The sequence below is a fragment of the Bufo bufo genome, chromosome 3 (genome assembly GCF_905171765.1).
Source record: "Bufo bufo chromosome 3, aBufBuf1.1, whole genome shotgun sequence".
NCBI classification, from domain to species: domain Eukaryota; kingdom Metazoa; phylum Chordata; class Amphibia; order Anura; family Bufonidae; genus Bufo; species Bufo bufo.
The window spans coordinates 168,769,806-168,793,523 of NC_053391.1; the positions used below are offsets into that span (position 1 = coordinate 168,769,806).

The following is a 23,718-nucleotide window of genomic DNA, read 5'->3' on the forward strand; positions in this document are numbered from 1 at the left end:
ATTTATCATGAGGGGAATAATTTGTCCGTTTTCCTTCTGTCTGCATTGGTGTACTCTTCACCACATTTATCAAATGTCACATTGGTTAAATTTTGGTTAATCTTTAAACAATAATTTTTGTCAAGAAATGTTACACTACTTTTCTATATGAATCCCCTAATAGTACGGTATAGTGTGTGTGTGTGTGTGTGTGTGTAAGTAAATCTGGGGTTTCACCTTAAAGACCGGGCCATGTTTTGCAAATCTGACCAGTGTCACTTTAACTGCTGATAACTTTAAAACACTTTGACTTATCCAGGCCATTCTGAGATATAAACTACGCCCCGTCAAGGTATTCAAAACAGATTTTACAAACTTTGTTAATCCTTTAGGTGTTCCACAAGAATCAATGGAAAATAGAGATACAACTTCACTATTTAGGCAGATTTTCCATTTAAATTTTTTTTCTTCCAGTTACAAAGCAAGGGTTAACAGCCAAACCGAACTCAATATTTATGGCCCAGATTCTGTAGTTTACAGAAACGCCCCATATGTGGTCGTAAACCGCTGTACAGGCACACAACAGGGCGCAGAAAGAAAGGAATGCCATGCGGTTTTTGGAAGGCAGATTTTGCTGGACTGGTGTTTTTGACATCATGTCCATTTGAAGCCCCCCTGATGCACCCCTAGAGTAGAAACTCCAAAAAAGTGGACCCATTTTAGAAACTACGGAATAGGGTGGCAGTTTTGTTGTTACATATGATTTTTGGTTGCTCTATATTACACTTTTTGTGAGGTATGATAACAAAAAATGGCTGTATTGGCACCATTTTTATTTTTTGTTATTTACAACATTCGTCTGACAGGTTAGATCATGTGGTATTTTTATAGACCAGGTTGTCGTGGATGCGGCAAAACCTAATATGTATAGATTTTTTATTTTTTTCACTTTGGGACTTGACCTTTTGGGGGTCTAATCCTTTTCAATGCATTCCAATACTTCTGTTTTGGAATGCATTGGCTGTATGAGTAATACAGTGAGTATTACTCATACAGCTTCCTTAGGCATCGCGCTGCCTTCCATGCCATTGGGTACCCCCTACAGCCGCGTGGGGACCCGATGGCACGCCCGATCACCGCCGCAAGCACAGGCAAAAGCCGCAAACTGCAGGCCTGAATTGACTTGCGGTTTGCGGCCATCGCCGACACGGGGGGGGGGGGCGCGGTGTCAAGGGCCCCCCCCCCCCTCCCCGTGCATTTAGCCAAGGTGCCTGCTCAATGATTTGAGCAGGCACCGGGTTCAGATCACTGGGCGGCGGTGATCGGAACAACACATGATGTACCGGTACGTCATGGGTTCTTAAGGACTTGGGAAACAGGACTTACCGGTACAGCATAACTCCTTAAGGGGTTAAAGAGAGAGAGAGAGAGATATATACATAGATATCTCTATATCCCTTAATTCCACAGTTTTGTTCCCTGTACTGCCTACTTATACCTGTGCTTAAAATAGGGTTGCTAGACATGGTCCGTCTATCTGTTGAAGGACGGAGCACACAGAGTGCAGTGTCGCGTTACTGACAGCCAGGGACTGTAAGTAAATGATTAAAGCCAGGTCCTCCCCAGCAGCTGATAACCGTGCCTGGGCTGTGTGCACTTCTCCCTGTCCCTGCGCTTGGCAGACGCTCCCTCACTCAGCAGAGTTGAAGCAGCGCAGATCAGGGAAGGGAGATCTGCCGTCTGCTCAGTGTATAAATGAAAGCAACATGGGGTAAGAGGACCCCTTTGTGCTGCAGGAGATTAACCCTTTAGGGGGAGGGCTCTGGTTACTGACACTTTTGGGGGCTATTGTTACTGGCGAGTGAGGGCAGGCAGAATTAGCTTAAGGGTGAGGGCAGTGGTGGCCATCTTAACTGAATAGTGAAATTGCAGTTTTATGCAGACTGGTTGCTAAGGGCTGAAACCTTTTTAATACTAGACATTAAGCCCGTTACAGTAGTGCTGGCACTGTTATGGGGCTGGTCTGTGGCTGGCACTTAGCATCTTATGCTGTGTCATCCACAGTTCCCCCCCCCCCCCCCCCTTCCCCCATAAGTGTCACTGTTTAGTGTGAATGTAATGGCAGCGGGGCCCGGTGCAGTCACTGTATTGCACCGACCCCGCTCAGAGTAGTAATACTTTGAATAACTGTAATAATAACAATCTTCACTTACTACATGGTGAGGCTGGGCGGGCAGCCAGGCACTGGCAGCCTAACTCACTACGTCATGCGCCTGCGCCACCTGCTTCATTCATGCAGTGGGCGGAGCAGGGGCGTCACTTAGTGAGTTGCGCTACCAGTGCCTGGCCGCCCGCCAGGCCTCCTGCCTCACCATGTAATAAGTGAGCGGGGCTGGTGCAATACAGTGACTGCCCCCCGCTGCCATTACAATAGGATGCTGCACATGTAGTGTCAGTGGAGTGTGTGCCGATGGAGCGGTGTCTGGCCGCACTGCGCATGTGGGGAAGCGGGCGCATGTGCAGTGCGGCATAATGAGTAAGATAGCCGGCTCTCAGTGTGGACGGCTCCCCGTGATCTGTGACGGCTGCGCTGTCCCGTGTGCTCCGGGCAGAGTAACTCTGAAAGTCGCTGTGCCCGGCTCCTGGCGTCCTACTCCCTGAGCGCTGCGGTGCCCCTGAGCCCGGCTCTGCGACCTGGATTGGCCTGTGTCTGTCCGCAGCGCATGCGCACTTCTATAATTGGCACATACACAGGGCTTTTATTAGTTTAGATAATATTTTCTCTTACTGTAAGGCCTCATGCACACGACAGTATTTTTTTCACGGTCCACAAAACGGGGTTCCGTTGTTCCGTGATCCGTTTCCGTGTGTCTTCCTTGATTTTTGGAGGATCACCAGACATGAAAAGTGAAAAAAAAAAATCTAAGTCAAGTTTGCCTTGAAAATGATAGGAAAAAAACGGACACTGATCACGGACGCGGATGACCATCTTGTGTGCCTTACCGGCCACAGACAGCGCAGGTAAGTATAATGCTTCTAAAATTGCTAAGTAACCATGGCAGCCAGGACTGTAGTAGCGTCCTGGCTGCCATGGTAACCGATCAGGGGGCAGTTATGTCCACAGTTCTTAGTATATTCTAACTTGAAGAGTCCCCATCACTATGGGAACGCCTCTGTTAGAATATACTGTCAGATCTGAGTTTTCACGATCTAACTCAAATCCGATGGTATATTCTAACATAGAGGCGTTCCCATGGTGATGGGGACGCTTCAAGTTAAAATATAACATTGGATTGGAGAAAACTCTGATCCGATGGTATATAATCGGCACACATGCACCCTGCTGCTGTGTGCTGATTGGTTTGTGCGCTGCGCACTTCACTAATCGGCACAGACAACAGCCCTGAGCACGTACACAGGGCTTTTATTAGTATAGATGGGTTAAGTCAGTCTAAGGCTCCATTCACACGTCCGCATCCGTTCTGCAATTTTGCGGAACGGGTGTGAACCCATTCATTTTCTATGGGGATGGAATGGATGTGGACAGCACACAGTGTGCTATCCGCATTTGCGGAGTGCGGCCCTAATCTTCGGGTCAGCAGCTCCACAAAAGATAGAACATGTCCTATTCTTGTCCGCAGCTTGTGGACAAGAATAGGCATTTCTATAGGGGTGCTGGGCGGGTGTGTTGCGGATCCGCAACACACCACGTATGTGTGAATGGAGCCTAATGGTAACTGATTCTGGAATATCATGTTATTAGTAACTACATATATGAAAATTCTAATTGGGGTCTAAATGTGACAGTTATCCTTTAATGTAATGCATGTCTGCCCCCCCCCAATCACTTCACCTCCCAAAGAAAATGGAATGAAAAGTGATTAAAAAGTCATACAATTTTTGGTGTGTATCGATAAAAACTACAGATCACATTGAGAAAAAGAAGCAATTGCACAGCTCTATAGATGTAAAAAAAAAAAGTCAGAATATAATGCTGCAAAGAGAATTTTTTTTTTTTTTTCTTCATCATATTCAAACCCCTAAAACTTTGTTTTAAATCTACAGGGCAATATGAGGGTGCATGTTTTGTGGGGCAAGCTTTTTTTATTGGTACTATTTTGGCTATGTATGACTCTTTGATCCTGTTTTATTAAAACCTTTTTTGGGGGAGATGAAGAGTTGGGGTTCATTCACACATCTGCAATTCTGTTCTGCATTTTGTGGAATGGAGTTGCAGACCCATTCATTTCTATGGGGGCCGTACAATGTGCAGCCCGTATCCGGAATTGCGGATCTGCACTTTCGGGTGCGCAATTCCGTTCCCAAAGAAAAAAATAGAACATATCCTATTCTTGTCCGCAATTGTGGACAAGATTAGGCATTTTCTATTAAGTGTCTGCAATGTGCGGTCTGCAAAATGAGGGCCACACATTGCTGGTGTCTGTGTGTTTTTTTTTTTTTTTTTTTTTTACCTTAGTGGACCAGGGGAACTGTTTGGTCTCTGGGAGTGCAGCACACAGGAAAAGACCTCAGATGCCATGGTTGCAACTGACCATGGTATCTGAGGGGTTAAGTCAGTGATTGGCTTTTTGCCAATCATGGGCTCAGCACCTGGGTGTCTGCTGTGTAAAACTGAAGGCACCCAGTGGCTGTGGTCCCTACTCGGTGAGCTGGTGCCATCTTTAAAGACCTGGCATCGGGTGTACCTGTGCGCCCAATATACTGAATGGGTTAATGTAACACAGTACATATATAGCATAGGCATACTATATGTTAAAGGTATGTCACGCAACGGTGGTTACTTTACATCTGTGAAGCCTATGACTGTGGGTGTTCTCCACCAGAATTCTGCAACATAAAGATTTTGGGGCGTCCTCATGAAATTAAATTGTACTGAATTTCATCAAATAATGTTAATATACTTCTAAAATAATTTCATTGCCTGGTTGAATATCCAAACCAGAATAATATAGCTATATTGTTTACCATGTTATCTTTTATGAGTAATTGCTTCTTCCTCCGTACAGCAACCTTCAGTACAGTCATTTACATTGATGATGCATTTCGGTTAGTAAACTTGGCTCTTCTGTGTGAATGCTGAAAGCCATTACCGTGAACTCAGGTGGTTATTTTCAGTGTATGAAATGAGCTGTGACCTTGATCCAGCAGCTGACTGATTGCTGTTCTCGCTAATGAATTGTCGTGTTTGTTCTGTATTTCCCTAGAAAAGATTTGTTGAACTCAAGAAGGGCTAATTATTTTTGTAACTGTATAATAAAGTATCAGCCTTGGAACCTGAACTGTAAAGCCTCATCCTGCTCTCTTCATTAAGTGTGGCAATTTAGAGATTGTTTTCTAGTTTAACACTTCATTTTACTGACTTGAAAGTGATTGGCTATTGTTTACCCTGGTCAGATGGTCTGCTATTATTTTCAACTGAAGCTGGACTTATTGAGTTTCTATATTTAAAAAAAATCTATTTAACACAGTCTTGAAAAGAAAAATTGTTTGACTCATTAGGGTTATTTAACCACCTGAGCTCCCCATAGCTTAAACTTCCTTAACCACCTCAGCCCCCAGTGTTAAACACCCTGAAAGACCAGGCCACTTTTTACACTTCTGACCTACACTACTTTCACCGTTTATTGCTCGGTCATGCAACTTACCACCCAAATGAATTTTACCTCCTTTTCTTCTCACTAATAGAGCTTTCATTTGGTGGTATTTCATTGCTGCTGACATTTTTACTTTTTTTGTTGTTAATTGAAATTTTGCAAAAAAATGACATTTTTCAGTTGTAAAATTTTGCAAAAAAAACGAGATCCATATATAAATTTTGCTCTAAATTTATTGTTCTACATGTCTTTGATAAAAAAAAAAATGGTTTGGGTAAAAGTTATAGCGTTTACAAACTATGGTACAAAAATGTGAATTTCCGCTTTTTGAAGCAGCTCTGACTTTCTGAGCACCTGTCATGTTTCCTGAGGTTCTACAATGCCCAGACAGTACAAACCCCCCACAAATGACCCCATTTCGGAAAGTAGACACCCTAAGGTATTCGTTGATGGGCATAGTGAGTTCATAGAACTTTTTATTTTTTGTCACAAGTTAGCGGAAAAAGATTTTTTTTTTTTCTTACAAAGTCTCATTCCACTAACTTGTGACAAAAAATAAAGTTCTATGAACTCACTATGCCAATCAGCGAATACCTTGGGGTCTCTTCTTTCCAAAATGGGGTCACTTGTGGGGTAGTTATACTGCCCTGGCATTCTAGGGGCCCAAATGTGTGGTAAGGAGTTTGAAATCAAATTCTGTAAAAAATGACGAGTGAAATCCGAAAGGTGCTCTTTGGAATGTGGGCCCCTTTGCCCACCTAGGCTGCAAAAAAGTGTCACACATCTGGTATCTCCGTACTCAGGAGAAGGTGGGGAATGTGTTTTGGTGTGTCATTTTATATATACCCATGCTGGGTGAGAGAAATATCTTGGCAAAAGACAACTTTTCCCATTTTTTTTTTTTTTTTATACAAAGTTGGCATTTGACCAAGATATTTCTCTCACCCAGCATGGGTATATGTAAAAAGACACCCCAAAACACATTCCTCAACTTCTCCTGAATACAGAGATACCAGATGTGTGACACTTTTTTGCAGCCTAGGTGGGCAAAGGGGCCCAAATTCCTTTTAGGAGGGCATTTTTAGACATTTGGATACCAGACTTCTTCTCACGCTTTGGGGCCCCTAAAATGCCAGGGCAGTATAAATACCCCACATGTGACCCCATTTTGGAAAGACACCCCAAGGTATTCAATGAGGGGCATGGCGAGTTCATTGAAAAAAAAAAAATTTTTGGCACAAGTTAGCGGAAATTGATTTTTTTTGATTTTGTTCTCACAAAGTCTCCCTTTCCGCTAACTTGGGACAAAAATTTCAATCTTTCATGGACTCGATATGCCCCTCAGCGAATACCTTGGGGTGTCTTCTTTCCAAAATGGTGTTATTTGAGGGGTGTTTGTACTGCCCTGGCATTTGAGGGTCTCCGCAATCATTACATGTATGGCCAGCATTAGGAGTTTCTGCTATTCTCCTTATATTGAGCATACGGGTAATAAGATTTTTTTTCCGTTCAGCCTCTGGGCTGAAAGAAAAAAATGAACGGCACAGATTTCTTCATTCGCATCGATCAATGTGGATGAAAAAATCTCTGCCAAAAAAAGAAAAGAGGGGAAAGGCGTCTGCCAGGACATAGGAGCTCCGCCCAACATCCATACCCACTTCAGCTCGTATGCCCTGGCAAACCCGATTTATCCATTCACATCAATTGATGTGGATGAATAAATTATTGCCGGGATTTTTTTTTTTTATATATACAAAGTGTTTGCCAAAGTATATGAACACCGCCACCTCCTCAGCTCATATGCCTCGGCAAACATATCTTTTACTGCAGAGGAGAAATCTCGTCTTGCAGCGCCGCATACACCGACTTGCGTGTAATCTGACAGCAGCGCAATGCTTCTGTCAGAATGCACATCAGTGCTGCAGCTGGTCGATCGGTTGGTCCACCTGGAAGGTAAAAAAAACAAAACAAAAAAGAAAAAACCAGGCCGCAAAGCAATAACTTTATTAACTTCAGAACATATTAACTTTTTTACTTACCGGTATTTTTTTTTTTTTGTTTCCTTTTTTTTACCTTTATAGAACAAACCTCTCCTTCCTCATGGGACAATGTGCAAAGCGCAAATCGCCCAAAGATGTGGCGAAGTACGTTATGCACTTTATCCCAGGTGAAAGGAGAGGTTTGCAGCAGCTGAGAGTAAAAGGGCCCTAATAGCCCTGTGTGCCTGTCCTGTGAGATGCAATCCCTATGCTAGGTGTACCTGTGTGTGTGTGTGTGTGTGTGTGTGGTACTTCGGGAAACACTCCCCAAAGCATAGGGCAGGGTGGTCAGGACAGTCAGGACAGAAATAGCGGGTGTCACGCCTTATTCCACTCCTGCTACAGACACGACATCTTTTTCGGGGTGACGGTTGGGTTGAGGTACCAGGAATGACACTGGGGAAATGTCGCTCGTGTAGACGGCTAACTACACTGGTGAATGGGGCCACGGAACCTCCTGGGTAAAGGAGGTTCTCGATGATCTCTTCCTGGAATTTGAGGAAAGATCGTGTTCTCCCAGCCTTACTGTAGAGAACAAAACTATTGTACAGCGCCAATTGAATTAAATATACAGACACCTTCTTATACCAGCGTCTGGTTCTGCGGGAAATTAAATACGGAGACAACATCTGGTCATTGAAGTCCACCCCTCCCATGAGCGCATTATAGTCGTGGACACAGAGGGGCTTTTCAATGACACATGTTGCTCGCTCAATTTGGATTGTCGTGTCTGCGTGAATGGAGGAGAACATGTAAACGTAACGCTTGTCTCTCCATTTCACCGCGAGCAGTTCTTCGTTACACAAGGCAGCCCTCTCCCCCCTTGCAAGACGGGTGGTTACAAGCCGTTGGGGGAAGCCCACGCGACTAGTTCGCGCGGTGCCACAGGCGCAAATCCGTTTTAGAAACAAATGCCTAAAGAGGGCCACACTTGTGTAAAAATTGTCCACATAAAGATGGTGTCATCCTTATTCGGCAAGGGGTACCAAGTCCCAGACTGTCTTCCCACTGCTCCCCAGGTAGTCAGGGCAACCGACCGGCTCCAGGGTCTGATCTTTTCCCTCATAGATCCGAAATTTGTGGGTATAGCCTGTGGCCCTTTCACAGAGCTTATACAATTTGACCCCATACCGGGCACGCTTGCTTGGGATGTACTGTTTGAAGCCAAGGCGCCCGGTAAAATGTATTAGGGACTCGTCTACGCAGATGTTTTGCTCGGGGGTATACAAATCTGCAAATTTCTGGTTGAAGTGGTCTATGAGGGGCCGAATTTTGTGGAGCCGGTCAAAAGCTGGGTTGCCTCTGGGACGGGAGGTGGTGTTGTCGCTAAAATGCAGGAAACGGAGGATGGCCTCAAATCGTGCCCTGGACATAGCAGCAGAGAACATGGGCATGTGATCGGGTGCGTTGACCAATACGACCGCAATTCATGCTTTTTTGTCAGGCCCATGTTGAGGAGAAGGCCCAAAAAAAATTTAATTTCGGAAACTTGGACTGGTTTCCACCGGAAAGGCTGGGCATAAAAGCTTCCCGGGTTGGCGGATATAAATTGTGTGGCATACTGGTTGGTCTCTGCCACGACTAAGTCCAAGAGCTCCGCAGTCAAGAACAGCTCAAAAAATCCCAGGGCCGAACCGATTTGAGCCGTCTCAACCCGAACTCCAGACTGGGCGGTGAAAGGGGGAACTACAGGTGCGGCTGAAGTTGGTGACTGCCAATCGGGGTTTGCCAGCACCTCAGGGATTCTAGGGGCTCTACGGGCCTGTCTGTGCGGTGGCTGTGACGGGGTAACTAGTGCACGTGCCACCGTACCAGCTTCAACTGCCCTTCTGGTGCTCGCCACGTCACCATGTTGTACGGCAGTGCTGGTACTAGGTCCAGGGAGGGCTGCGCTGCTGGTGTATGCCTCACCACGTGATCTGGCAGCGACAGCCCCACTCTGCTGCTCTTGAAGCGGATCCTGCATAACCTGTGGTCTAGTGACACGGGGCCGGGTACGCCTGGTGCTGCCAGGGACCTCCACCTCCTCGTCCGAACTTTGGGTCAGAGAGCCACTGCTTTCCACAGGTTCATATTCTGACCCGCTAGATTCATCAGATGAGGGTTCCCACTCCTCATCCGACTGGGTCAGAATCCTGTAGGCCTCTTCAGAAGAATACCCCGTTTGACATTTTGGACTACTAAATTTAGGGGTATTCCCTGAGACTACCCAAGAAAAAAAGCAAGCCTGTCTTACAAAGGGGAGGCTAGCAAAGTACCGGAGGCCACTGCGGTTGATAAAAAATATCAAAACTGATTTTTTTTATCGCCGCAGTGGGGCGGGCGTGGGTGAACGCACGTGTGGGCGACCGATCAGGCCTGATCGGGCAAACACTGCGTTTTGGGTGGAGGGCGAACTAAAGTGACACTAATACTATTATAGATCTGACCGTGATCAGTTTTGATCACTTACAGATGCTATAAAAGTACAAATGCTGATTAGCGATGCGCTATTCAGCGAATAAGTGACTGCGGTGGGGTGGGCGCTAACTACCTAACCAAGGGGCCTAAACTAACAGCCAATACCAGTGAAAAAAAAGTGACAGTTTACACTGATCACTTTTTTTCCTTTCACTAGTGATTGACAGGGGCGATCAAAGGGTTAATTGGGGTGATCAGGGGCTAAGGTGTAGTGTTGGTGTACTCACAGTTCAGTCTGCTTCTCTGCTGGATCCAACCGACGAAAAGGACCAGCAGAGAAGCCATATAACAGATCATATTTACTAATATGATCTGTTATATGACTTTTGATTGGATTTTTGGAAAATCGCCAGCCTGCCAGCCAATGATCGTTGCTGGCAGGCTGGTGACGAACTTCTTCTTTGAATTTTGCCGATGCGCGGGCCGGCTTTGAGCGAAGTCTCGCGAGATGACGCGTATATGCGTGATTGTGCGCAGCGCTGCCACCTCCGGAACACGAATCTGCGTACAGCGGTCCGGAGGTGGTTAATGACCAGACCACTTTTTACCATTCTGCACTACACTACTTTCACGGTTTATTGCTCGGTCAAACAACTTACCACCCAAATGAATTTGACCTCCTTTTCTTCTCACTAATAGAGCTTTCATTTGGTGGTATTTCATTGCTGCTGCCATTTTTTACTTTTGATAATCGAAATTGACCGAAATTTTTGCAAAATACATTTTTCACTTTCAGTTGTAAAATTTTTCAAAAAACTACATTTCTATATTTTTTCTCTAAACTTATTGTTCTACATGTCTTCGATAAAAAAATGCAATAAGTGTATATTTATTGGTTTGCGCAAATGTTATAGCATAAACAAACTATGGTACAAAAATGTGAATTTCCGCATTTTGAAGCAGCTCTGACTTTCTGAGCACCTGTCATGTTTCCTGAGGTTCTACAATGCCCAGACAGTAGAAACGCCCCACAAATGACCCCATTTTGGAAAGTAGACACCCTAAGGTATTCGCTGATACACATAGTGAGTTCATGGAAGTTTTTATTTTTTTTGTCACAAGTTAGCAGAAATGGAATTATTATTTTTTTTTTTTCCTCATTCCACTAACTTATGACAAAAAATATTTTTTTACATGAACTCACAATACCCCTCACAAAATATCTTGGGGTGTCTTGTTTCCAAAATGGGGTCACTTGTGGGGTATTTATACTGCCCTTGCATTTTAGGGGCCCTAAAGCGTGAGGAAGTTTGGAATCCAAATGTGTAAAAAATGCCCTGTGAAATCTTAAGATACTCATTGGAATTTGGGCCCCTTTGCGCACCTAGGCTGCAAAAGTGTCACACGTTTGTATCGCTGTACTTAGAAGTAGGGCAATGTGTTTTGGGGTGTATTTTTACATATACCCATGCTGGGTGAGAAATATCTCTGTAAAAGTCAACTTTTCTCTGTATAAAAAAAAAAAAAAAAGTTGACTTTTACATAGATTTCTCACCCAGCATGGGTATATGTAAAAATACACCCCAAAACACATTGCCCAACTTCTCCTGAGTACGGCGATACCACATGTGTGACACTTTTTTGCAGCATAGGTGTGCAAAGGGGCCCAAATTCTAAAGAGCACCTTTTAGATTTCACAGGGCATTTTTTACACATTTGGATTCCAAATTACTTCTCACGCTTTAGGTCCCCTAAAATGCCAGGGCAGTATAAATACCCCCACAAGTGACCCAATTTTGGAAAGACACCCCAAGGTATTCCGTGAGGGGCATGGCGAGTTCCTAGAATTTGTTTATTTATTATTTTTTCTCACAAAGTCTCTTTCTGCTAACTTGGGACAAAGTGCAATCTTTCTTGGACTCAATATGCCCCTCAGCGAATACCTTTGGGGTGTCTTCTTTCCAAAATGGGGTCATCTGTGGGGTGTTTGTACTGCCCTGGCATTTGAGGGTCTCCGCAATCATTACATGTATGGCCAGCATTAGGAGTTTCTGCTATTCTCCTTATATTGAGCATACAGGTAATGAGATTTTATTTTTTTTTATTTTTTTTTCCGTTCAGCCTCTGGGTTGAAAGAAATAATGAACGGCACAGATTTCTTCATTCGCATCAATCAATGTGGATGAAAAAATCTCTGCCAAAAAAGAGGGAAAAGGCGTCTGCCAGGACATAGGAGCTCCGCCCAACATCCAAACCCACTCAGCCCGTATGCCCTGGCAAACCCGATTTTCTCCATTCACATCAATCGATGTGGATGAATAAATCTTTGCTGGGATTTTTAATTTTTTATATACAAAGTGTTTGCCAAAGCATATGAACACCGCCGCCTCCTCAGCTCATAAGCCTCGGCAAATGTATTTTTTTACTGCAGAGGAGAAATCTCGTCTTGCAGCGCCGCATACACTGACTTTTGTGTAATCTGACAGCAGCGCAATGCTTCTGTCAGAATGCACATCAGTGCTGCAGCTGGTTCATCGGTTGGTCCACCTAGAAGGTAAAAAAACAAAAAAAAAAACAGGCCGTAACGCAATTAATTTAACATTAACTTTATATAACATTTGAAACAGAACATTAACTTTTATAAACTTTATTGAACTTTTGGAACATTAACTTTTTTGCTTACATTTTACTTTTACATTAACTTTTTTTTTTTTTTTTTGCAAAGCGCAAATCGCCCAGAGATGTGGCGAAGTACATTATGCACTTTGTCCCAGGTGAAAGGAGAGGTTTGCAGCAGCTTTGAGTGAAAGGGCCCTAAGACCCCTCTGTGCCTGTCCTGTGTCACGCAATCCCTATTCTAATAGTGTACCTGTGTGTGGTACTTCCGGAAACACTCCCCTAAGCATAGGGCAGGGTGGTCAGGACAGAAATAGCGGGTGTCACGCCTTATTCCACTCCTGCTACAGACATGACATCTTTTTCGGGGTGGCACTTGGGTTGAGGTGCCAGCAACGACATTGGGAAAATGTCGCTCCTGTAGACGGCTCACTACACTGGTGAATGGGGCCATGGAACCTCCTGGATACAGGAGGTTCTCGATGATCTCTTCCTGAAATTTGAGGAAGGATCCTGTTCTCCCAGCCTTACTGTAGAGAACAAAACTATTGTACATAGCCAATTGAATTAAATATACAGACACCTTCTTATACCAGCGTCTGGTGCAGTGGGACACTAAGGAGCCAAAATCTGGTTATTGAAGTCCACCCCTCCCGTGAGCAAATTATAGTCGTGGACCGAGAGGGGCTCTTCAATGACACTGGTTGCTCGTTCAACTTGTTTTGTCGTGTCTGCGTGAATGGAGGAGAGCATGTAAACGTCACGCTTGTCTCTCCATTTCACCGCATGCAGTTCTTTGTTACACAAGGCAGCCCTCTCCCTCCTTGCAAGACGGGTGGTAACGAGCCGTTGGGGGAAGCCCTGGCGACTAGGTTTCACGGTGCCACAGCAGCCAATCTGTTCTAGAAACAAATGCCTGAAGAGGGGCACACTTGTGTAGAAATTGTCCACATAAAGATGGTACCCCTTGCCAAATAAGGGTGACACCAAGTCCCAGACTGTCTTCCCACTGCTCCCCAGGTAGTCAGGGCAACCGACCGGCTCCAGGGTCGACATTTGTGCGTATAGCCTGTGCCCCTTTCACAGAGCTTATACAATTTGACCCCATACCGGGCGCGCTTGCTTGGTATGTATTGTTTAAAGCCAAGGCGCCCAGTAAAATGTATCAGGGACTAGTCTATGCAGATGTTTTGCTCAGGGGTATACAAATCTGCAAATTTTCTCTTAAGGTGGTCTATGAGGGGCCGAATTTTGTGGAGCTGGTCAAAAGCTGGGTGGCCTCTGGGAAGAGAGGTGCTGTTGTCACTAAAGTGCAGGAAACTCAGGATGGTCTCAAATCGTGTCCTGTACATGGCAGCAGAGAACATGGGCATGTGATGAATTGGGTTCGTGGACCAATATGACCGCAATTCATGCTTTTTTTTTTTTGTCAGGCCCATGTTGAGGAGAAGGCCCAAAAAAGTTTTAAATTTGGAAACTTGGACTGGTTTCCACCGGAAAGACTGGGCATAAAAGCTTCCCGGGTTGGCAGCTATAAATTGAGTGGCATATCGATGTGTTTCTGCCACGACTAAGGCCTATTGCACACGGACGTTTTTTTATTCCGTTTACTGGCCGTTTTTTGCGTTCCGTATACGGTCCGTATACGGAACCATTCATTTCAATGGTTCCGCAAAAAAAAACTGAATGTACTCCGTATGCATTCCGTTTCCGTATTTCCGTTTTTCCGTTCCGTTTTAACATAGAACATGTCCTATTATTGCCCGCAAATCACAGTCCGTGGCTCCATTGAAGTCAATGGGTCCGCAAAAAAAGGAACACATACGGAAATGCATCCGTATGTCTTCCGTTTCCGTTCCGTTTTTTGCTGAACCATCTATTGAAAATGTTATGCCCAGCCCAATTTTATCTATGTAATTACTGTATACTGTATATGCCATACGGAAAAACGGAACAGAAACGGAAACACAACGGAAACAAAAAACGGAACAACGGATCCGTGAAAAACGGATCGCAAAACACTGAAAAAGCCATACGGTCGTGTGCAATAGGCCTAAGTCCAAGAGCTCCGCAGTCAAAAACAGCTCAAAAAACCCCAGTGCCGATCCGATCTGAGCTGTCTCAACTCCAGACTAGGCTGTGAAAGGGGGAACTACTGGTGTGGCTGAAGTTGGGGGCTGCCAATCAGGGTTTGCCAGCACCTCAGGGACACTAGGGGCTCTACGGGCCTGTCTGTGTGGTGGCTGCTACATGGGTACTAATGCACGTGCCACCGTACCAGCTTCAACTGCCCTTCTGGTGCTCGCCACTTCACCATGTTGTACGGCAGTGCTGGTACTAGGTCCAGGATGGGCTGCGCTGCTGGTGTATGCCTCACCACGTAATCCGACAGCGCCAGCCCCACTCTGCTGCCCTTGAAGCGGATCCTGCGCAACCTGTGGTCTAGCAACACGGGGCCAGGTATGCCTGGTGGTATCGGGGACCTCAACCTCCTCGTCCAAACTTTGGGTCAGACTGCCACTGCTTTCTACAGGTTCATATTCTGACCCGCTAGATTCGTCAGATGAGGGTTCCCATTCCTCATCCGACTGGGTCAGAATCCTGTAGGCCTCTTCAGAAGAATACCCCCTGTTTGACATTTGGACTACTAAATTTAGGGGTATTCCCTGAGACTACTCAAGAAAAAAAGCAAGCCTGTCTTACAAATGGGAGGCTAGCGAAGTACCGGAGGCCACTGCGATTGATAAAAAAAAAAAAAAAAAAAAGTTTTGATATTTTTATCAATCGCAGTGCTTGTAAAGTGTTTGTGCAGTGATCAAAAAATATATATATATTTTTTTTTTTTTTTTGTCACTGCGGTGGGGCGGGCGTGGGTGAACGCACGTGTGGGCGACCGATCAGGCCTGATCGGGCAAACACTGCGTTTTGGGTGGAGGGCGAGCTAAGGTGACACTAATACAATTATAGATCTGACTGTGATCAGTTTTGATCACTTACAGATACTATAAAAGTACAAATGCTGATTAGCGATACACTAATCAGCAAATAAGTGACTGCGGTGGGCTGGGCGCTAACTGATGCTAACTACCTAACCAAGGGGCCTAAACTATCCTAAACCTAACCGTCAATACTAGTGAAAAAAAAGTGACAGTTTGCACTGATCACTTTTTTCCCTTTCACTAGGTGATTGACAGGGGGCGATCAAGGGGTTAATTGGGGTGATGGAGGGTGATCTGGGGGCTAAGTGTGGTGTTGGTGGGTACTCAGTGATGTCTGCTCCTCTGCTGGAACCAACTGACCAAAAGGACCAGCAGAGAAGCGATTTATAAATATAAGGTGTATATGGCTTCTGATTCAAATTTTTATTTTTTTAAATCGGCAACCTGCCAGCAACTATCATTGGCTGGCAGGTTGCTGACTAAATACTCCTCGAACTTTTGCCAGCCCGCGATGTGCGGGCCGGCTCTGACCGAAATCTCACATCTCTCGAGAGGACGCGTATATGCGTCCAAGAGGAATGAATCAACCGCCTCCAGGGACGCGTCGCTGCGTTCGGCGGTCCGGAGGCGGTTAAGATTATCCGTCAGTAAGCAGCTTTACAAAAGTCGCATGCTCTATTAAAAAGTCGCATAAGATAAGCATGGTCCTCACTGGAGTGAAATTGCACATTTTTTTTTTTTGCGACTTTTTTTTTTTAAGTCGCTAAAGTAAATCTGTCTAGAGATTAATTTGCATAAGAAAACACGCCTACTTTTAGAAAACTGGCGAGCATAGTGCAGAGCTATTAAAAGTTGCTAATTTTTGCGCATTTTAAGCGATTGCGCATAAAGTTCTGACTTTTTTTCACTCCATTATTCTGACTTGAGCTAATGATAAATCTGGCCCTATGTTTTTATTATCTGTATACTTACTTTTATTGCTCCTGATGAAGGGGATATTTATTGGCAAACCCCTGAAATGCGTTGATCACCTGTGATTTTAAGAGATATAAAGGAAAGCACCAGAAGTACTGGATACTGCTGTGTTCCCACGACACTACAAACAATCCTGGCGGGGGAGGTTGCGTCCTTGGGTGTCTTGAGCTTTATCCCATGGACCACCTCCTCCAGTGAAGTCAGCCAACTTCTTAGAGTTCACCAGATTTTACCTTCATAGGAGAACTTTATTTTTTATTCCGGTGTGAATGGGTCTTGATACGTCCCAGCTGCACAACCAGGGCCGGCGCCACCTCATAGAGCGCACTTTTGCTGGGGGCGCCAGCGCCGCTCTGGCCAGGCTTGGCATTAGGACCTTTTTTTTCATCCAGTCTGCAGCGCCGCCTCCTAGCTAATTTATGCATTTCACTTGCCGCTGAGGTAAATGCAGAGAAGCGCCGTAATCTTGCACTAGATACAGTAGTCTGCAACCGGGCTGTGCGGACTACTGCCAGAGGCATTGTTGAGCGACGTGCACATGTGCCGTCTTCCAGCACACCTCGCTCGACTATGCCTCTGCCAGTAGTCGGCACGGGCGCAGACTACTGTATCCAGTGCGCCTGTGCAAGATTACGGCGCTTCTCTGCATTTACCTCAGCGGCAAGTGAAGTGAATAAATTAGCTAGGAGGCGGTGAGGGGATCTGTGGATGACATGGTATGTAGCTGGAGGGGGAAAAACATGGCCTTACCACAATGAAGGGTACAGTCTGTATAAAAAGGTGGGTGACAAAAAAGGGGGCGGGTCAAGGGGGGGCAGCAAAATCAGCTTTTGCCAAGGGTGGCAAAAATTCTTGCACCAGTCCTGCGCACAATGGCCATGTGCATGAGGCCTAAAGGAGAGTTCACAGCACCATTTTTAAATTCTTCTAATCGTCAGAAGAATGGAAAAATGGGTCATGTGAACTCTTGGTGAATGTAAGAATGAGCTCTTGATCAGTTTGGTGTGTATTACACCTGTAATTTTTCATAAATTTAACCCTCAAGTCGTGGTCACATCTTGGAGTAAAAAAAAACAAACAAAAAAAACAAAAAAACAGGAGCACATGCTTCCAGCCATGCACTGGCTTCCCTTGTGGGAATTGGGGAAGCTACATAGAGTGTGTGGCAGGCTCGGTCCTCCTGAATGATCCGTGGCTGCTGCATGCAAGCTCCTTTTCAGAACCTGCCTGTGGCAGGACTCCATAAGGACATGGTGTAATCCTCAGACACTAATGCATAGCATTGGTGTTTGAGAGAAGAAATCGAATGATGGGGGAACTATTAAAGTTTTAAAAAAAAAAAAAACTTAAAATATAAAACTCTCTCATATGGGGAATTAAGTCAAAATGGCCAATTTGCTGTTTTTCGGGTTTTCTCCTCCCACAAAAAAATGGAATAAGTAGTGGCAGACTCTTTGGTCATTGCAAATCCGGGAGAACCGTTCCTCATCACGTAACAGTGGCTAAAATGTGAGGACTGTCTCCTGAATATTGCCAGCACCTTTGCACAACTAGGTTGATGGAGCAGAGAGTATGTGTTATTTCCCATCAGGTTCAGGGCGGCCATAATGTTGCAAACATTGTTGCTGACCACCTTGACCAGTTGTTGGAGTCAGTGGGGTGACAGCCAGCGGGTTGCTTGATGTACTTTAGCAACTGCTCACCTCTATGGCTACTCTCACCTAAGCCGATTAGCTTCAACATGGCTTGTCAACACATTACTTGACACGTGATGGGAAGAAGAGGAAGTGGAAGCAACACTGTGCCCTGTTGCTGTTGGGGGCAGGAAAGTGTCCTGGTGTGGGAGGCAGGCAGATACAAAAAAACATTGACCCGTTGGGCTGTGAAAGACATTATTTTTTTTATGCGCTATTCATTCCACAGTGCTGTACATATGAAAAGAGGTATACATAATACAGGAAATTGCATAAGCATGAAAAAAAAGTTACACACTGGTACAGAAGGAGAGAGCCCACCATCTATATGGTATGGGAGAAGGACACAGTAGGAGAGGGTAAAGTTGGTCATGTACTGTCCCTGCCCATAATGGCTGCTCCAGGTGTCCACAGTGGTGTGAACCTTGCCACACAGCAAGAAATACAGGGAGCAGGCCACATTCTCCGCCAAATGAGTACAAGGTGGAGATTTATGTTATTTGGGAGAAATTATGGTTGTTTGGTATTTTCCACATACCATTAGCTCCCTGAAGGCAGCAGACTTGACTAAAGGATATGGCAGCAACTTGGACAGGTGGAATTAAGCTTGCACACCAGTAGATTGTTGGGCACGCAGAGTTGTTTCCTGGCAATGGTTATTGATGGAGCAGAGGACAAGTCTGAGTGGGAGAAGCAGAAAGTGATGTGTAAGACCCCCATACTGCCCATGGATGCGGCCTAAAGAGGGGCTGGGAAGTGAACTCCTGTTGTGGTAGCCACCTTTGCTTGTCCACAGGATGAGATGTCACTTCATATGGTTAACTAGTGCTGGGCCTAAGTTTGTGTCTGGTTGCCCACATTTTATTTTGCTCTTGCAGGGGTAGATAAACTTCCATGTGGGAGATATTTGCACAGAGCTAACTTGGCTTTGGTCTGGTAAGTTTTGTGCTTACCCCACTCAGTGTCAGGGCATCACCAAATCCCAAAATGGACATGGCCCTAGCTGTTCTCTGGGAGGTGGGCGGCCTCTTTCTTTATTGCTGTTGCCATCACCCTCCTCCTGGGCACCCGGATCTGGCTCCCAGGTCCTGTCCAGTACACATTCGTCATCAAAATCCTCTCCTTCCTTGCCGCTTCTAGCATACTGTGGGATATTGTGGTGGGTTTTTTGACTGCCCCCTCCCACCCCCTCCTCTTCTGCATTTTCCCTGACTGCCATTGTCACTTGCCTCACCTCTAATACTGTGGCTACATGTGCCACTGCTACCATCACTAACACAGCTGTGCATGGGTTCTGCAGCCTCCTCCTGAACCTCTCCATCAGGGCAGTACAAACAGTAACTGCTTTCATACAAGTTAACATTAAAGGGTTTCTACCACCTCATTTTGTCATATTTAGCTGTCTTACACTAGCGATCCGCTAGTGTCTGCTCTACCAAACAATGCTATTATAATAGCTTTTTGTGCATCCCTTTGCCTAAAAAAACTAACTTTTATTGAGCCTCTAGGTGCTATGCGGGCGTCTTTTCAGCACCTAGAGGCTCAGTCTACTCACCCAAAATGCCGCCCAGCGCGTCCCTCCAGCCCGCCCATCTCCTCTGGAATGTGATCCTCCCTCTGAGCCAGCGGACAAATTCTCGCGCCTGCGCCGTGCGCGTCTGTATTCGGCGCAGTGAATGTCTGACCGCTGCCTGCACAGACATCTCGGTCATTCACTACGCCTGCGCCGAATACAGACGCGCAGGTGCAAGAATTCGTCCGCTGGCTCAGAGGGAGGATCGCATTCCAGAGGAGATGGGCGGGCTGGAGGGACGTGCTGGGCGGCATTTTGGGTGAGTAGACCGAGCCTCTAGAGGCTCATTAGCATATCAATAAATTAGTTTTTTAGGCAAACGGCTGCACAAATTATAATGGCATTGTTTGGTAGAGCAGACACTAGCGGATCGCTAGTGTCTGACAACTAAATATGACAAAACGAGGCGGTAGAAACCCTTTTAACTGCTATAAGGTGTGGTGTTTTCTTGCCACTTAAAGGGGTTATCCCATGACTAACGTCGAAAATGAAAATCTGACATCCTATAGTACATGACAATCTTTCTAACAAAGCTAGAACCAGCCCTGTACCTCACATGGATCTGGAGATCTCCCAATTCATTGCTCTGCTAGATTTATATTAAGCTGAAAGCTCAAGGGAGTGTCTTTTCAGCTGCAGCTAAGGGGGCGTGTCTCAGCTCTCCCTATTACAGCTCAGGAGGCAGTTGAAGGATGAAACTGAGCATGTGCGGCCTTGTCGGTGAGCAGGTCAAAGAAATGGGGGGGGGGGAACCAGCAGGTGGTGCTATACATATACATTATATTGAATAATTCGGTGGCTATGCTATTTTTTTATTACACACAACTACAAAAGTACTCAGATCCAGGTAATGGTTTTAAAACAAATATTTTTTGTGGGACAACCCCTTTAAGAAAAAAAGGCACCCTAATAGGAAGGGGCTGAAAGGATCAGGAGGTATGCTGTGACCCTTGGCTCCATGGCAAGGTGTCAGTCTCAGAAGCCACCTCCATGTCATCCTTTTGCAACTGTGTAGATTGGATGTTCACTTCTCCACTATCTCATCCTTTTTTTCTCCTTGATGATGATGTTGCTCCTTGATGATGATGTTGCTCCTTTCCAAAGACGGCAGGGACAACTGCAGCCTACTAGTTCTAGCTAGATAGCTGGTCCTGCTACTACTCTTTTGGGCCTAATGTCTTATGGGCATTAAAATGTGCAGATTCAGACATTTTTCTTTAGCGTCAAATAAAGTTGTCAACCTCTGATGCAATTATTCTCACACACACACCAACCTGTCCAAGTATGCTGTTTTCCTAAACTTAAGGGCTCGTTCACACGACCGTTGGTGGCCCGTGCTGTGAACCGCAAATTGCGGTCCACAATGCACGGGCACCTTTCGTGGGGCAGGCGCATGGGGATCGCAGACCCATTGACTTGAATGGGTCCGCGATCCCTCCGTTCCGCAAGAAGAGCATGTTCTATCTTTTTGCGGTGCGGAGTCATGGAACCCCAGAAAGCACTCCGTAGTGTTCCGTTCCACACCATTCTGCATTTCCGAATTTGCGGACCCATTGAAATGAATGGGTCTGCATCCATGATGCGGAAAGACAACGGAACGGTGCCCGTGTATTGCGGATCCGCGAATGAGGTCCGCAATATGGGAATGGGGCACCAACGGTCGTGTAAACGAGCCCTAAGGAGGAAAACTGCCTGGAGATGCCCTGACACGGACTTTGGACTAGTATTTCAGGTATCTTCACAGATTTCAAATGCTTTATCTACCTCTTAATGGTAAAGAATATATTCACGCACCTATGTTTCTGTTAAAATGGCCCAAAAAAGTCCTTGCAGGTAGTTTGCTTTAGCTGATGCTGTGTTATAAGGCAGTAATTGCAGCTGCAGGCACAACCAGCATCGGCTCTTCACTGGTCACTCCCAGGCTGACAGCTTTCTCTGCCATTCCCTAGTCAACAAAATTCTTCTTTCTAGCCTTTCTGTTCATTGTCCCTGACAGTAGAATAAAAACTTGTGACTGCACACTGTCCCTAAGATTGTTTTCTGTTAGACACTTGCAAATACCCGTCCACCCTTAATCGCAGCCCAACCCTCCATGCCTGTGATTGGCTCACAGGCTGAGAGTCCTCCCAGTTCCTCTTAGGGTCATATGATCTTTCCTGGTTCAATTACCAGTCTGTATTCGATATGATATTTATCAGAGAGAAATAAGGAAACTGTCTTAAGAGAATCCATCAGCAGATTCAACCCTATTAAACCAGGCATACTGGTTAAGTTGATCTTGCTGATTCCAACAATACCTTTTTAATTCTACGTTGTTCCGTTTTGGACAGATGCGCTCTTTTAATATGTAAATTTGGCTTCTGGAGAAACAAGGGACTGGCTAAATCCCATGGAGTGCCAGTTTGTCAACGTGTCAATACCCCACTGCTGAAGGCATTCCTTTCTCCCTCTTGATAGGGCCAGATATCTTGCCTAGCCTTGTCAATTTAATGGCCCTGGTCATTAGCAACACACACCCACACACTTGAATTTCCTATTTGACTAGTATTAATCAACTACCTTTTCATTAACAGTTTTTATTTTATTTTCCATTTAACTTGGCCTATTTCTATTCCTAGAAATGAAGCTTTTGTTAGTGCTGGCATTCTTGCTGACCACTACTGTACTATGTGCTACGAAGTCAAGACCCAATTTTGTTCTGATAATGGTCGATGACCTTGGAATTGGAGATGTGGGATGTTACGGAAACAGAACGCTCAGGTTTGATAATGCTTCTATTCATTTATGTTGTTGTCTTAAACTTTTGTCACTTTTGTAAAGCTTACTTAAGTGTCAGCTTAATCTAATTATTCTACCTTTTATAGTGCGGCCCCCACTGATGTCTTGGCACTTTTATTTTCTGAATAACTCCCTGTCAGTTTGCTATGGTCCCCATATCTTTTAGTGCCTCATATGCTAATGAGGCGACTCGGTTATACAAGGCGTGGACTTGTATTTCTCCTGGGCGCGGTTATCTTCTCCCTGGCTGCGAGCGCATCCAATCAGAGCGCCCCGCTCTTAGCCAGGGAGATGGAGCTCAAATTCTCGCGAGAATCGCAGCTCCTTCTCCGACGAGAACTTGAGCTCCTTCTCCGACGAGAACTTGAGCTCCTTCTCCGACGAGAACTTGAGCTCCTTCTCCGACGAGAACTTGAGCTCCTTCTCCGACGAGAACTTGAGCTCCTTCTCCGACGAGAACTTGAGCTCCTTCTCCGACGAGAACTTGAGCTCCTTCTCCGACGAGAACTTGAGCTCCTTCTCCGACGAGAACTTGAGCTCCTTCTCCGACGAGAACTTGAGCTCCTTCTCCGACGAGAACTTGAGCTCCTTCTCCGACGAGAACTTGAGCTCCTTCTCCGACGAGAACTTGAGCTCCTTCTCCGACGAGAACTTGAGCTCCTTCTCCGACGAGAACTTGAGCTCCTTCTCCGACGAGAACTTGAGCTCCTTCTCCCTGGCTAAAAGCGGCGCTCTGATTGGATGTGCTCGCAGCCAGGGAGGAGATAACTGCGCCCAGGAGAAATACACAGGAGTAAATGAGACCTTATCTGGGAAAGGATTTAACGATACACAATCACATAGCTACAGGCTAATTTCCATTCTTGTCCCAGATAATAAAATTTTACTTTTAATCATTTGCTTAAAATGAAGTAAGCACATCTATTAACTATTATAAGTGAACTCTGAACACTGTGGGTTAAAACTAGCTGATGCTTACTATTAGTGCCAGATCACTGTTATTGAATTGCTTCATTTTTAGACGGTGGCTGGGAGTGCACTTCCCCACACCACCACTCTGATTGAAGTGCGCACTGATCGCTTATAGCATAGCACATATCTGTGTATTAA

The 23,718-nt window shown here is 45.4% G+C and overlaps 1 protein-coding gene across 2 annotated transcripts in view; it reads left to right on the forward strand.

Annotated features, from left to right (window-relative positions):
- Positions 1-23,718, forward strand: part of STS (steroid sulfatase) — a 359,318-nt gene that overhangs the window by 61,494 nt on the left and 274,106 nt on the right. Inside the window, exons 1-2 of one of the 2 annotated variants that reach the window (XM_040423756.1) lie at positions 20,667-20,677; positions 22,449-22,590. In XM_040423756.1, coding sequence (XP_040279690.1) covers positions 22,451-22,590 — 140 coding nt within the window. In that variant the 5' untranslated portion in view covers positions 20,667-20,677; positions 22,449-22,450. Of the gene's footprint in view, positions 1-20,666; positions 20,678-22,448; positions 22,591-23,718 lie in introns of those variants that run through there. The other variant, XM_040423755.1, reaches the window with a different exon arrangement.